General features: G+C 47.5%; 1 protein-coding gene across 2 annotated transcripts in view; it reads left to right on the top strand.

The window, feature by feature from the left end:
- The first annotated feature begins 7,674 nt into the window (after positions 1 to 7,674).
- The window catches only part of GPSM1 (G protein signaling modulator 1), an 84,005-nt gene continuing 76,132 nt past the window's right edge, over positions 7,675 to 15,547 (top strand). The window contains exon 1 of one of the 2 annotated variants that reach the window (XM_087944009.1): positions 7,675 to 7,780. In XM_087944009.1, the coding sequence (XP_087800135.1) occupies positions 7,728 to 7,780 (53 nt within the window). In that variant the 5' untranslated portion in view covers positions 7,675 to 7,727. Of the gene's footprint in view, positions 7,781 to 9,300; positions 9,408 to 15,547 lie in introns of those variants that run through there. The other variant, XM_087944010.1, reaches the window with a different exon arrangement.

Below are 15,547 nucleotides of genomic sequence, written 5' to 3'. Positions count from 1 at the left end.
TTCTGAATGCAACAAATTAAACAGGCACGTGGCTGGAAACTAACTAAGGAAATAACTAAGGAAATTTTTTTACTGACAATCAACCAGTGGAATGATTTGCCTTCAGAAGTTGTGCTGCTTCATCACTGGAGGCTTTTAAGAAGAGACTATGGATGGTCACTTCTCTGAGATGGTATAGACTATATGATATTCACAGTGACTGACATTTAAATTTAAAACAAGATTATTTTTATTCTGGTATAAACACTGAGCAGTGGTAAAACCACTCGATGCCTGTCGAGCGCCGTGGCTGAGGGTCGTCTTGAAGTAGATCTTAATTCTTTTAACCTTTCTATTAACTTTATCTCATTCTTATTTAATCTTAATGTCTTTATATTGGTCTTTTTATTGTATTGTAAACTGCAGAGTTGCTTTGGAGAAAGAGATAAGTGGCACATTTAATAAGCAAACTTTTTTTTTTTAATTTAATGGAACTTGCTCCTCTTCCAACCATGTCTTGGCCAGTAATTCAGTCCCAAATAGGAGCTGTGGGTCTATTGCTGCTTCTCTTTACTTGCAGGGAACAGTTTTGATCTGACGCTTGCCAACTTCTCACTGGTGCAACCCTAAAGATGATTAAAGATTAGCTTCATTTAGCTACTAGCTTTTAACAGCAGATAAGTGTACCTCATGTCTTTTAATTCTCTCTTCAAATAAGCTGGTTCTTAAAACTGCTGTGGATGAGTTAAGGTTTGGGTGTTTTTTCCCCCCAAAGACCCCTCATCTCAGCCCAGTTCCAGCTGGAGAAGCGACTCCAGATTATTTCCCGAAGCATCACAGAGAAAACAACAGAGAAACCAATACAGCTCACCCACAAAAGTGCTTTTCTGCATTTGTTGGGAGGTGAAGAGGATTTCAGACAAGAAATATAACCAGAATTGGAAAAGGGGAAGGGAGAGAAAGAGAGCCTTGAGGGGCTGCATGGCATTGCTCTGGTGGGAGAGCCAAAGGTCAGCAGTGCTGGGCACTGTCTGCAGAAATGTTGGGGGGTGGGGGGGGCACTGATGCTCCTCCCAGGGGAAGAATGACCTTCTGGGTTAACAAAGCATCTACTTGTAAGTCATGCAGCCTCAACAATGCTGCTGGGTCTCTTGGAAAGTGAATAATTGATAATACAACAGTAAGAATATAACAGTGAGAAGGTCTTCCAATCCAACTCCCTGCTCCCTACATCTTTCTTGGCAAATGGGTGTCCAACCTCAATCGAGTTCAATCTAATTGTTTAATTTAATTGAGTTTTTCCTTTCCTCCCTCCTCCTCCCTCCTCCCTCCCTCCCCTTCCCTTCCCTCCTGTCAGATCCGTGTATCTGCCATTCTTCAATGGAAGGAGAAGGGGGGGGGGAAGTTGGTACAAGTAATCCTTTTTGATGTAACCTGAATGTATTAAATCTTATATTGATTCTGTATAACTTGCACATGATATACAACTGGAGGACTGGAGCCAGATGTCTAGAAACTTGTCACCTCTTGGAGAGATAGCAAGAGGAGAAGGGACCATAAAAATTCCAGCTCTGGAAGACAATATCTGGGAAACTCTTCTAAGATACCTTCTCAGAAAAGAGGGGGGGGGATTAACTTGTTGGTTCTTTGTTTGAATAAATCCACATCTAAATAAGGGGAGGGATTCTAATTCCCTTTATCTGTTACTGTGTGCCTGGAAGCATCTTAGATTCTGCTTTGACTAGTACTTCCTTTCAATAAATAATTCCTTTTGAAGTGCCTAGCTTTCAGAAGTTCATTCTTTTTGGTTGAAGGGGAAAAGTCCATTGCTTATACCTTCCCTGTGTCAGATCCAGAATAATGTCAGGTTTCCAAGTGATGAAATCCATTTAAAAAGAAAAGAGCAAAGTCCATCTTCCAAAACCATTTCTTTTATTTAGGTAAAGCATCAAATTGGCAAAGTCTGTTGTAATTCCGGATCTGACATAACCCGGAATTACACCACATAATATTGGAAATTAGAAACAACTCCCAAGAGTTTCATTCCCCAATAGAAGTCAATCAACATTGCCTGGAGTCATCAATCTCCACCTCCAGGTCTCAGCAGGGTCAGCTTTCGTTCCCACGGGAAGGCGAACCACCTAGCCTAAACAACTCTATTTCCACTCCTCCCACCTTAGGAATGTGGCAAGCTCGAAACCCTCCCCCCCATAACCAGCAAAGAGAAAGAAAGAAAAGGAATATATAATAAGGCTAAATAAAATGGCTATGCATATTTCAATTTTGGGCTTGACACCCTCCTTCCTTCCAGTCCAGCCTCCTGAAAAAGCATCTTTGGGACAACCATGACCTGGATGACTGAGAATCTCCATTGACATTTTCCCATCCATTGCTTCTTGTCCTGTCTTCAGGTGCTTTGGAGAATAAGTTGACCCCTTCTTCTCTGTGACAGCGATCACAGATGCTGTCATATCAACCCTTGTCCTTCTCTTCGTTAGACCGGACATAACAAGTCCCAACGACTTATATCCTCCCTGGTCACATGACTACATTTTGGGCGCTCGGCCACCCGCCTGCACTCACAGCTATCTGCAGCTCCCCAGAGTCACATGAACACAATTTGATTTCAGGAAATACGACTTCAGCAATAGAGCGGTCACTGTCTGGAATACTCTACCTGACTCTGTGGTTTCTTCCCCAAACCCCGAAAACTTTAACCTTAGACTGTCTACTATTGACCTCACCCCTTTCCTAAGAGGCCTGCATAAGCGCACCAACGTGCCTGCTGTCCCTGTCCTATTGTTTATTTTTATTTCTTTTATTTTTCTTATATGTATCCATGTATTCATAACTATGTTTTTACTTATACCTATTGTAAGCAATCGACAAAAATAAATAAATAAAATAAACAATTTACAATCAGGGGTGGGATTCTATCGGTTCAGACTGGTTCAGGCGAACCGGATGTTAAAGTTACATTTGGTTCACTGAACCGGTATTTCAACCAACCAACTGGCCCTGCCCACCCTGCCCCTCCCAGGGGTCTCCAGGCGATGCAGGTAAGTGCAGGGTCTGCGTGGAAGCTTTGGGAGGGGGAAAAAACGGGCTTTCTGGACGTCCAGAAGCAGGCCTGTTTCAGGCTTCTGGAGGGCCTCCAGAGCACAGGGGAGGCCATTTTTGCCCTCCCAGAGGCCCATGGGAAGCCGGAAACAGGAAGTTCCGGTGGGCCAAGCCCAGGGTTGGGATGCTACCAGTTTGGCCCGGCTCTATAGAACTGGTAGCTCTGAAGAGCAGCAGATAATGAACCGGTTCTGTGTTTGCTGCTGTTTGGCCCACTTGCCCGCCCGGGCTCTTACCTGACCTTTATTTCCCGCTTTTTCAACCTCAGCTGCTTCGTGTGGCACAGCTGAGGTTGAAAAAGCAGGGGAAAAGTGGCTTTTCAAACGCTGCGCACCCTCACGCAGCGCTTGTCAGCTGTCCGGCAGGCACAGCTTAAGTTTTTTACCCGTGTGTGCAGTGCAAAACATAGTCATCAAACCAGTAGTAACACCGGTTGAATCCCACCCCGGGCCATGCCCACCCAGCAACCAGGCAGCGAACCAGTTGCTAGGACTTTTGAATCCCACCTCTCTTTGCAGTTTTAATGCCAGAGAAACAGTTTCTCGCCAAACCTGCCCCTTAGAGAACAATGAGTTTGCATTATGACAGCCACACTTGCTTAAGGACCACACAAAAATGTGACATAGTCCCATTACTTGCTTTATAACCATCGCAACGTACGACCAAATTGTGGGCTCCATTAAAGCTGTAGGTCGATGACTCCCTATAATTACATGATTATAGAATGATAGGGCTGGAAGGACCTTGTGAAATCTTCCAGTCCAACCCCCTATATGGAATTATTCAGGTTGACTTTGCAGCTCCCAATTATGCACTGGGTTTATTTCGTCTTGTGGTTGCTTCTAACTGAAGAGGCCAAGATGGCTTCAAGAGGGCCTGTTTTTCCTGCCTCTTTTCAGAGGCAGGAAACCCAGGATGATTTCCAGGTGGCACAGAATCTCTGGGGCTGGCGAGGAGGGGGCAGCTTGAAGGAGAAGGTCTCACCCTTGACAGTGTCAAAAGAAAAAGAAAAAATTCCGCAGAATCCCCCAGTTTTGAAGTCAGTTGCATGGACCAGAGGATGCTGTTTCCATGGCAGCAGACAAGGGAAAATGCAGCAGGGAACAGGATGCTCAGGTAAGAGAGAGGGAAAGTACAAAAAAAAAAAAAGATAATTTCTTATGCAAAAAAGGAGGAATATAATACATTTTGCTGATGTAAAGCTCCAGCATAGAATGGCAACTTCGACCTGGCACAGATTTATTTATTAAACATTCATGCCACCTATCTTTATAAAGTAATTCTGGGTAGCTTACATATTTATTTATTTTTTAAAAAAAAATCCAGTTTGTTGAACAAGCCGTGACAGCCCCTTTCTCGCATCTTGCCTAAGCCAGTTGGAAACAACCCACAAGAACTCCTAACATGATGGGCACCCACAATGCTGGCAACAGTTCTGTGAGGTGGTCTGTAACTATCGTCAGGTCAGTACAGGAGTTTGTAAAAGTTGCTGACCCCATTCAAAATGTAGTATTTTGAGTGGGAGGCTCTGATTCACCTGGCTGTGCTCCAGAACAGTGATCCCCAACTTTTTTGACGCTGCGGCCCGGTACCGGCATCAGCTGGGCGCCGCGACCCGGTACCGGCATCAGCTGGGCGCCACCATCTTTTTGATGAAAAAGTGCTTCCGGTGACCTCACCAGAAGCACATTTTCATCAAAAAGATGCGGCGCTCAACGCTCTGGTGAGCTTTTCCGGGTAGAAATGGCTTTCTACCCGGAAAAAGCTCACCGAGGCGCCACCATCTTTTTGATGAAAACGTGCTTCCAGTGAGCTTTCTACCCGGAAAAGCTCACCGGAAGCACTTTTTCATGAAAAAGATGGCGGCGCCAACAAGCCAGCGGCCCGGTAGGAGTTGTTCCGCGGACCGGTACCGGTCCGCGGACCGGTGGTTGGGGACCCCTGCTCCAGAACAGTCTTGAAAGAGTTAATTCTGCTTCATTTTAAACCGGCAGCAAATGCAGAGTGTTTGGGTGTTCGTTTTATGTCTTACATTTCTATGCCACCCACCTCACTATCAAGACATATCCCTGTTCACACTAGACAGACTTTAGGGAGCTGCAGAGCACAAAATGGAATAACAGAGTTGAAAGGGGGTCTTCTAGTCCAATCCCTTGCCCAAGCAGAAGACCTTTATACCATTTTGGACACCTGGATGTCCAGTTTCTTCTTAAAAACCTCTAGTGATGGAGCACCCACAACTTCTGAAGGCACTGGTTAATTATGGTCACTGTCAGGAAATTTCTCTTTAGTTCTCACATAAAGGCTCGGATCTTTCTACCTGTTGCTCTCAAGTGCTTAGGTTGACCCCCTGTTCTATGTGAGAGCACCTCAAATATTGGAAGACTGCTACCATAGCACCCCTAGTCCTTCTCTTCATTAGACTAGATGTGCCCAATTCCTGCAACCATTCATCACACGTTTTAACCTCCAGGCTGCTAATTCGTTTTTGTTGCTCTTCTCTATACTCTTTGAACTTTGGAGAGTCTTAACATCAGGGGTGGGATTCTACCAGTTTACACCTATTTGCTAGAACCGGTTGTTAACGTTCTAAACAGTTCGGAGAACCGGTTGTTAGAAGAAATTACAGGGCTAATCCTGTAAGGAAGGCAGGAAGGAAACATTCTGGTGTTGCTTACAGAAACTGCCTCTCTGTTAACCCTTATTACATTCTTGGCAGGACAAGACTTCCTGTCTCTGGAACTTCTCTGGGTTTTTTCCCCCCTCCTTTGCTGGTACTTTGCTTGTGTGGTGCGACCATTCAAAGTTACAATGGCACTGAAAAAAAGTGACTTATGACCGTTTTTCACACTTACGACCGTTGCAACATTCCCACAGTCATGAGAGGCCAGGCGAGGACATGCGTGCCTCAATGTGAGTGCAATTGAGTTGGCCACGTCCACCCAGTCACGTGACCACCAAGTCACGCCCACCAACTAAGCCACGCCCATAGAACCGGTTATTTAAAAATTTGAATCCCACCCCTGCTTAACATCATTTTTGAAGCTTGGTGACTAAAAATGGACGCAGTACTCTATGTGTGGTCTTACCAGTGTACACTTGGAATATTGTTTCGATCACTATGATACAAAACAGATGTTGAGACTCTAGGCATAGTTTGAACCTTTACAGGCCAGCATCGATAGTTCCAGAAGTCACACAACACACTAAACCAGGGTTAGGACATTTTAACAGAGGTTCATTATATTAAATTCAGGTTAAGTTCAAACTTCGAAACAGAGAGGGTCAGTTTGTACAGAAGGCTATCAAATTAAAAACACAGAGAGTGCAAATAAATGTTTCATGATGATAGAAATTCATCCCTGTGATTTGTTCATCATGATTTGTGGCTGGGGTCTCCAATCTTGGCTAGTTTAAAATTTGTGGACTTCAACTCTCAGAATTCCTCAGCCAGTTTTGGGATTCTGGGAGTTGAAGTCCACAAGTCTGAAAGTTTCCCAGTTGGAGATTCTGGTTTAGGGCTTTGCAAACCAGGTTGCAAATATACAGGTGGCCACTAGAAAGCAGCAAAGAGAAAGTTCCAATTCTTTGCTTCCCATTTTGCCCCCACCCCCCCCCACAAATAATGTTAGGTTCAGAAAACATTTGCTAGACCAATACTTGAATACAGCTCATCAGTCTGGAACCCGCGTTACGTATCTGATATTATTAACACAGTTGAGAAAGTCCAGAAATGTTTCACAGGAAGAGTTCTCCACTCCTCTACTCGTTGCAGAATACCTTATGCCACCAGACTTGAAATTCTAGACCTAGAAAATCTAGAACTATGCCGCCTTTGGTCCGATCTAAGTATAGTATATACTTATACATTGCAATGTCCTACCTGTCAATGAATACTTCAGCTTCAACCATAACAACACAAGAGCAAACAATAGATACAAACTCAAGGTTTACCGCACCAAACTTGATTGCAGGAAATACGACTTCAGCAACAGAGTGGTCGATATGTGGAATACTCTACCTGACTCTGTGGTTTCTTCCCCAAACCCCAAAAACTTAGACTGTCTACTATTGACCTCACCCCCTTCCTAAGAGGCCTGTAGGGGGCATGCATAAGCGCGCCAATCGTGCCTACCGTCCCTGTCCTATTGTTTTTTATTTGTCTTATATGTATCCATTTCATGTATCCATAACTATTGTTATACTTATACCTATTACCTTACAATTGCTTGACAAAATAAAGAAATAAATAAAATAAAATAAATAGAATTCTCCAGGCAGCACAGCTGGCCGGAGAATTCTGGGAGTTGAAGTCCACAAGTCTTAAAGTTGCCAAGTTTGGAGGGGCTGAGCAGCTGGCACGGAGGCAGCAGGAAAGCCCCACTCTTGGGCAGGACGAGTTTCAAGTCCTCATGAAGGCGGCGGCGGCGGCGGCGGCGGCGGAGGGAACTGCTGCGTGGGGAGGGTGGGTGGGAAGGCCAGAAGGCAAGGCGGACCCCTCCCCAGCTGATCTGGCCAAGCCTCTCCTCCGGGGAGAGGCGGGGCAGGGGAGGGGCTCTGACGTCACGCCCGAGGGCGGGTCCCCGCGCAGACTATCTTCCAGCCGGGCAGCGCAGGCGGCAGGGCGGATGGACGGAGAGGAGACCCTCTGGGGGGCCAGCCCCGGGCGCCTGCAATCCAGGTAAGGCACGGGAGGGAATTGAGGGGGTGGGCTTGGCGCCACGCCGGCACCTCCTTCCCTGGGCGTTGAGGCGCTCGTGGGGAGGGAGGGGGTCCCTCTGAGGGCAGAGGCGGGGAGGAAATGGGGCGGGTGTGTGTGTGTGAGCCCCAGTCCGCGACTGGCTGGCCGGGTGGGTTTCCTTCAACCTGGTTTAAGGGGTTGTGTGAAGCCGAAGAAGAAGGAACTGGAGGCAGCACAAGCATTCCTTCTCTTTTTCGGGAGTGGTGGTGCTTCTCTCCCTCCTCTACAGAATTGTGAGCAGGGTGAACCAAGCTCCATTAACCCCCCCACGGGTACTCCTAGAATAACCAAGAGTCGGAAGGGACCTTGGAGGTCATCTGATCGAGCAGGAGAGAGTATTCCAAATATTAGCCTCTACCTAGGATCGAACTGGCAGCCCCCTGGTTGTGAGGCAGAGAGCTCCCCCTAGGTCTGTGGTCTCCTTAACCTGGATTGCGGAAGGAACCCCTCTTTCCCGGGCTGTGAGGTGTCCCAAATTGACTGAACGGACCACCTTCAACCCTAAGCTGGTTTCCCAGGCATTCCTCGAGTGGTTCTCACAAGCTGGGCGCATTCTCAGGCTGGCAGTGCCCACAGCTGGTCCTGAATTTAAGCGTGAGTTGAATTAAACCTAACTAGGGTGGGGAATGAATCAATTTTGGGGAAGTTGCACAAGATACTCAGGTGCAAAAGAACCTAACCAGGTTTTAGCAAACTCTGCACACCCAGCCTGGTTTCTCGTGTGAACGTGGTGCTTGCAGGAAGAAAAGTGTCCCTGACTTATTCCGTTTGATGAACTTGTCATCAACTTGTTCAAGCTTGTCTCCGGCTGGATTCAGGACCTTCGGGTTTCCCAGCGTTCCCTGACTCGTCCCCGGTTCAACCAAACCCTGGTTAAAATGTACACGTGGGAATGCAAACAACCATTGCTGAAGTGACCTGGTTCATTAAGTGGCTTGGAGGAGGGCTATGACCAGAGCCAGGCTGGCATAACGGTTAAGACTGATCAGGCAAGAAACTGGGAGAGACCCTGAACTGGGCGCAAAGCCAGCTGGGCGACCTTGAGCCAGCCACTCTCTCAGAGCCCTAGGAGAAGAGGCCAAGGGAAATGGCTGCTAGTCGGCTCCATCTGTGGGCTTTTGGGCAACCTTCGTGCACAGCGGTGCCGCTTTTCCTTCCTGCGAGCCCAAATCCAGCGCCTCCAACAGGATGAACGGATTTTTGCAGCTGGTTGCGTTACAACAAATCGAGCAGGAGGAGGACGAGTTTGCAATCCTTAATGAAGGCGGGAAAGGGGAGAGGCCAGGCTGGACCCTCTTGCGGGGTCCCACTTGGCAGGGGCTTGCAGAGGGTCCCGCGCCCCTAAGGGCTCGAGCTGGAGAACCCAAGGCGACCCGGGCAGTCAGTCTGTCCTCCCAGGGAGGGGTCTCGCTCGCGCGGGGCGGGGGCGGAGAGCGCCGCTGACATCACGGTCAGGGGCGTGGCCAGGCAACCCCCTCCCCTCCCCTCCCCTCCCTTGGGCATCGCAGGCAGCGGGGATGGCCAGCCCGGAGCCTCCGGGGGCGAGCATCCGACGCCTGCGGTCCAGGTGGGCACGGTGGTCGGGGACGGGGGGGAGGCCAGGCTGGACACTCTTGCGGGGTCCCACTTGTCCCCGGCGTCACCGTGCCAGCCGTCCCAAGCGAAGCCCAGCTGAGCGCCCGCAGGATCCGGATCAGGCCGGGCGGAGGGGTTCCTTGCTCAGACGGGGCTGCGAGGGTGGACTGGAGGGTGGGGGGGGGATATGGGGCGGAGGGGGGGTGTCAATCATTTTGCAAGAGTCCCGGCCTGTGGCTTGCTGGGCTTGGATCGGCTTTGGGTTCAAGGGATGCCAGGGGTTATGTGAAGCCCACCCAAGAGGGACCCTGGCCGGAAGCGGGCTGGAGACAGGATTCATGCCTTCTCTGTGTCTCTTGGGAGGATGAGGGTGGGCTTTGGCCAGCCTCAGTCCAGCCCAGCTTGGGTGGGATCCCTTTTGCAGAATCCTACGTGGAGTCCTAAATTCATCTCATTTGCATAGAATGGGAAGGATGTGTGTTTTTCTTTAATTTCTTTGCATTGTTTTCTTCTGTTCTTTTGTATAATGTACACTGAAGATGGCATTTAATTTCCTTGTATGAGGTGCAATGACAAAAAAATGTAAGTGGGTGTATATATACACACACACACACACTTAACAGGCCACCTTTGCAAGCTAATGTTTTTATTTATTTATTTTGTCAAGCAATTATAAGATAACAGGTATAAGTATAAACATAGTTATGAATACATGAAATGGAGACGTATAAGAAAAATGAAAGAAACAAGAGGACAGGGATGATAGGCACGTTGGTGTGCTTATGCACGCCCCCTACAGACCTCTTAGGAAAGGGGTGAGGTCAATAGTAGACTGTCTACTATTAGGTTAAAGTTTTTTGGGGTTTGGGGAAGAAACCACAGAGTCAGGTAGAATATTCCGGCTTTTTTTTAGCATTTCAGGAGCAGTTTTAGCAAGCAGGCTGGCATTGCCCAGAGGCAGGGGTGAATATTTCCTAGTGGTGCACAGCTGGGCTTTAGAACATAGAATAGCAGAGTTGGAAGGGGCCTTGGAGGTCATAGAGTCCAGCCCCCTGCTCAAGCAGGAAACCCCATACCATTCCAGACAAATGGCTGGCCAGTCTCTTTTTAAAAGCCTCCAAGTGATGGAGCACCCACAACTTCTAGTGGCAAGCAGTTCCACTGGTTAATGGTCCTCACTGTTGGGAAGTTTCTCCTAAATTCCAGGTTGCTTCTCTCCTTGGTTAGTTTCCACCCATTGTTTCTTGTCCTGCCTTCAGGTGCTTTGGAAAATAGACCCCCCTCTTCTTTGTGGCAGCCCCTCAAATACTACCATGTCCCCCCAGTCCTTCTTTTCTCTAGACTAGCCAAACCCCAGTCCTACAACTGTTCTTCGTATGTTTTTGTCCACAAGCCTTTAATCATCTTAGTTGTTCTTCTCTGCCCTTTTTCCAAAGCCTCAACATCTTTTTTATATTGGGGTGACCAGAACTGGATGCAGAGTTCCAAGTGTGGTTTTTACTAAAGCTTTGCAAGCAGTATTAGAACATTGCATGATCTTGATTCTATCACTCTATTGATGCAGCCTAGGATTGCATTTGTGTTTATTTAAGCGGGAGTTAGTCTCCTGGGATGCTACAACCGTCATAAATAGGAGTCCGTTGATGAGCGCCCGAATTTTAATCATGTGATGTTTGCGATGGCCATAAGTGTGAAAAGTGGTCATAAGTGACCGTTTTCTGTGCCGTCTGAACGATCACTAAATGCCTTACAACCGTTGTAAGTCAAGGACTACCTCTATGTTCGGTGCTCCTGACCAGCTTTGAGTGCCTAGATATAAAGGACATTTCCAGCAAAAATATGAGAACGTTGAAATTTGGGCTTGCTTCATATTGATATGGACCAGGAGCTTGGCAAAACTAAGCTGGATAACAGATAACAGATAATCAGAGTTGGAAGGGACCTTATAGGTCATCTAGTCCAACCCCCTGCCCAAGCTGGAGACCCTACATCATTTCTGACAGATGGGAGTCCAATCCCTTCTTCCGGTGATGAAGCTCCCACAACCTCCAAAGGCAACTTCTGTTCCATGGCTTGATTGTTTCACTGTCAGATAGTTTCTTCTTATTTGCAGGTTGAATCTCTCCTTGTTCAGTTTTCATCCATTATTCCTTGTCTGGACTTCAGGTGCTTTGGAGAATAGCTTGACCCCCTCCTCCTCTCTGTGGAAGCCCCTCAAATATTGAAAGGCTGCTCTCCTGTCTCCCCTGGTCCTTCTCTTCCCTAGACTAGCCAGGCCCAGTTCCTGCAACCGTTCATCGTATGTTTTAGCCTCCAGTCCCCTAATCATCCTGGTTGCTCTTCTCTGCACTCTTTCCAGAGTCTCTACATTTTTTTTTTATAGTGTGGTGACCAAAACTGGATGCAGTACTCTAGGTGTGGCCTTACTAAGGCTTTATAGAGTGATATTAATACCTCCCTTGGTCTCGATTGTATCCCTCTGTTAATGCAATTTAGGATTGCATTAGCTTTTTTGGCTGCTGAATCAGACCAAATGGATGGGAGGCAACTAGGAAAGTCTAGAGAGCTTAAAATCTATCTATCTAATCTGTCTGTCTGTCTGTCTATCTATCTATCTATCTATCTATCTATCTATCTATCTATCTATCTATCTATCTATCTATCTATCGCCAAGCTGCAGCAAAACCATTTCCCCACCATTCCAAGAAAACTGCATGATTTTGAAGTGAGGCTGTGTTGAAGCTATCGAGGTATGTTGGAGTTGCACCGCCAAGAGGAAGCCCTGATATGTTGGCTTGTTGGAAGGAAAGTCGGGGTGAAGGGCTTGTAGAACCCTGGTGGTGTTTGAGGAAAGGCTGGCAGCGTTATTGACTCACAACTCTCTTCGGGGTGACGAAATTTAAAGCTTTGGCAGCAGGAAACTTGGGGTTGCATTGATCTTCAGACGCCTTGCTTTTCAAAGCCTTCCAAATAATTCGGCAAGTCCAGTGGGGGAAAATGGGAGCTGTAATTCAGCGCTTATCCTGAGCCAGAGGTTTAAAATAATCAGTCCCCCCCACCCAAAAAAGGGAAAAAAATTATATATCTGAAGACCCAAAAAGGCCTAGAAAACAGATTTTTGTCTCGTTTCTAACCACACTGAAATGACCAAGCGTTATCCTTGGCTCCCAACTGGAATGTTGTCTATTTTTGATCTCTGGATCAACCGGCCCTCAAAAGGGGTTGCTGAAATCAGATCGGGTTCTTCGTTGGTTCCTTCAGGGGCTTCCTTGTGGGTAAACGGGATACTTGGAGAGCAGTTCAAAGTAGAGGAGGATGGGTATTGTAGTCCAGTCTCGCTGGAAGGCAGAGTTCTGACCGAGGCTTCCCAAGATCATGAAGCCGACTCCTTGTCCCGATAAAACCCCTTTTATTTAGGTTAGAGGGAATTCCTCTCCAGCAAAGTCTCGGCCAACAGTCTTTCAAGATAGTTCACAATGACAGACTTTGATCAGGCTTGGAGAGTGGCCAGGCCGATAGCTTCCAAACACCACGCTGTAGCAGCAATTATTTGGCACGAAGTCAGGAACAGATATTCGCCCTGATGAATTGAACTAATTGTCTCCTGAAAACCCCACTCCCCCTTTGCTCCTCTTTACTTCCAATGGGAGGGGTCATTCACCGTCCACTTATGCTCTTACTTCCGAGTCAACCGTTGTTCCTTAAACTGTTCCCTTCTCCTGGCAGCTCTGTGCATGTGCACACTGGGAACAGGCTCCAGCTGTTCTTCTGCCCCACTGATCTCCGACTCCGAAGGCAGCTGATAACTGTCTGACGGCCCTGGCCCCATCTCTGCCTCCGACGCAGAGCCCTCGTCAGTCCCTTCCCCAGACTCCAGGACTGGCCCAGGTTCCTCCCCAACCTCCTCACTGTCTGAGTCTGCCTCCAGCTCCACTGGCTGCTGGCTGGCCACAACAGGCAGCAGATAAAGGAGGCTGTGTGGGCAAGCGAATTGTATTTCTGGACTACAGTTCCCATCAGATGCAGCCTTCCTGGATGTCCAAGTGCTATTTTTAATCAGTGATCTAAAGGAGGACTATGGACATTGTAGTCCTGCACTGCTGGAGTAAGCCAGAGTGGCTGAATTTTTGCATTATTCCAGCCACCTCTTTTCCTGAAGGTGTTTTTCTTTTAAAGATATATCGATTCTTCAGTTTTTGTGCCCTGATTTTGTGCAACTTTCATGTCAGCCCCCACCCCCACTGGGCACAAATACTCCTTCCTCGGTCCTCCCTGCCCAAGTCTCCCCTCCTTTTGGCATACAGGTAGTCCTTGACTTACAACAGTTTGCTTAGTGACGGCTCAAAGTTATGTAGGCACTGTTGGCTGGTGCTCCATTCAAAATCCAAGAAAGAAATACTTAAGACTCCTTTAATCAGAGAAAAGATATCTTTTACTGGAAGTCAAGTGGTAGCAACAAAAGAATTCTGAATCTGAGAAAATGGGCGCGTAAATCACATACACAAAGTAATGGCAACGTTCCCACCCCCAATAGTTCAATTGGTTCCTCCAATTAAAAGTTGTGTATACCATCGTGGGCATCTCCAGGTGGTAATGAAGCTTTTGTCCGTTGACCTTGACATAGTTTGATAAAGGGTTGCAGCTGCGCATAGCATAGAATAGAAACCTAAGGATAGAATAGAAACCTAAGCAAGAATGTACTCCTCCCAGTTTATACAGTTCTGGTTTGTAACACCTCCAGCTCACTTCCCATAATCATTCCCCCCTCCTCCCCCCCGTTACTTATGACAGCCGAAAGATGCAAAGCAAAGGGAGAAAATCTTGAAGGCTGACAGGCACTGTGAAAAGTGACTTATGACCGTTTTTCACAATTACGACATTTCCAGCCTCCCCATAGTCACATGATCACAATTCAGATGCGTGGCAACCAGTTCATACTTATGACCGTTGCTGTGTCCCATGGGTATGTGATCCCCTTTTGACAAGGGGGAAGCTAGGTTGACTTAACAAGCGGGTTACTAACTGATCAACTGCAGTGCTTCACTTAATACCTGAGGTCGTAAAATGGTCCAAAACTCATTTAACAAGCGTCTCACTTAGCAACATAAATTTTGGGCACAATTATGGTCGTAAGTCGAGGATCACCTGTATTGAGCTGTTTCTAAAGGAAATTCACTGGAAGTTGTTAGGCGCGTCTCAACCTGGGGATGGCACGGATGAGGGAAATCATTACAAAATGCCACTCACTGAAAATGAGAACAAGCACAGCGTAAGGACCAGTTCTGGCTGGTCCCTCAGGAAAACCAGGACTCGACTCCATTTGGTTGAATCAAAAGAACTTTTTCTGAGAGAAAGTAGTTGCAGTAACATCAGGCGATATCTGAGGGTCAGCTGTTTCCATTTGCCCAAACCCAACCCTCCTGACCAGTCCACCGGCAGCCAATGGGACGCCGTAAGGTTGTTTTGAGAACTCTGAGGCGCTAGGTTGGTAACAGGCCACTCTCAGGCACCACGGCCTTGGAGCTCCATCTCTGAAAAGCAAAAGCGTATGGAAAATGCCAGTAAGCCTCCCTCCCTCTTTCAACAAAATAGCAGGACGTGCTGGTGGACCTGACACACACTTAAACAGAATAACAGAGTTGGAAGCACGCACGATCACCAAACCGGTTGCTATACCGGTGGAATCCCACCCCTGGGAGAAGCGGAAGCTACCTTTACACAAATAGGCTTCGCACAATGCAAGTAGTCCTCAGTATACGACCAGAATTGGAACCAGAATTTCTGTTGCTAAGGAAGGTGACTCGCACCCAATGTTGTGGGAGAGCAGGAGGATGGCTTGGAATCTGGTTGTCCCTCCCGGAACAAACCTGAGCTGAGCGCCAGAGAGGAGAGTCTTGGCAATGCCACGGAGTGCCACGTCCAGCCACATGAAACGTGGCTGGTTCTCCAGGCTTGTTTCCTCTTTCCTTGTTTTTCTTGGATTCTCTGTTTGTTCTCTGGCAGTTGGTCCTCAGTGGAGCCTGTAATCAAGTTTCAACCGACAAGAGCCCACCGGCTGTGCCAAGTCCTCCTCGGCTCCTGGCGTTGGCCTCAGCTGTCTTGAGTAAATACAACTGCTTGTTTTTCCATGCT

Source organism: Notechis scutatus, chromosome 15 (genome assembly GCF_049901735.1).
Source record: "Notechis scutatus isolate UNSWTSFEM ecotype Mainland chromosome 15, rNotScu1.2, whole genome shotgun sequence".
Taxonomy (NCBI): domain Eukaryota; kingdom Metazoa; phylum Chordata; class Lepidosauria; order Squamata; family Elapidae; genus Notechis; species Notechis scutatus.
This window is presented reverse-complemented; position numbering and strand designations above follow the sequence as displayed.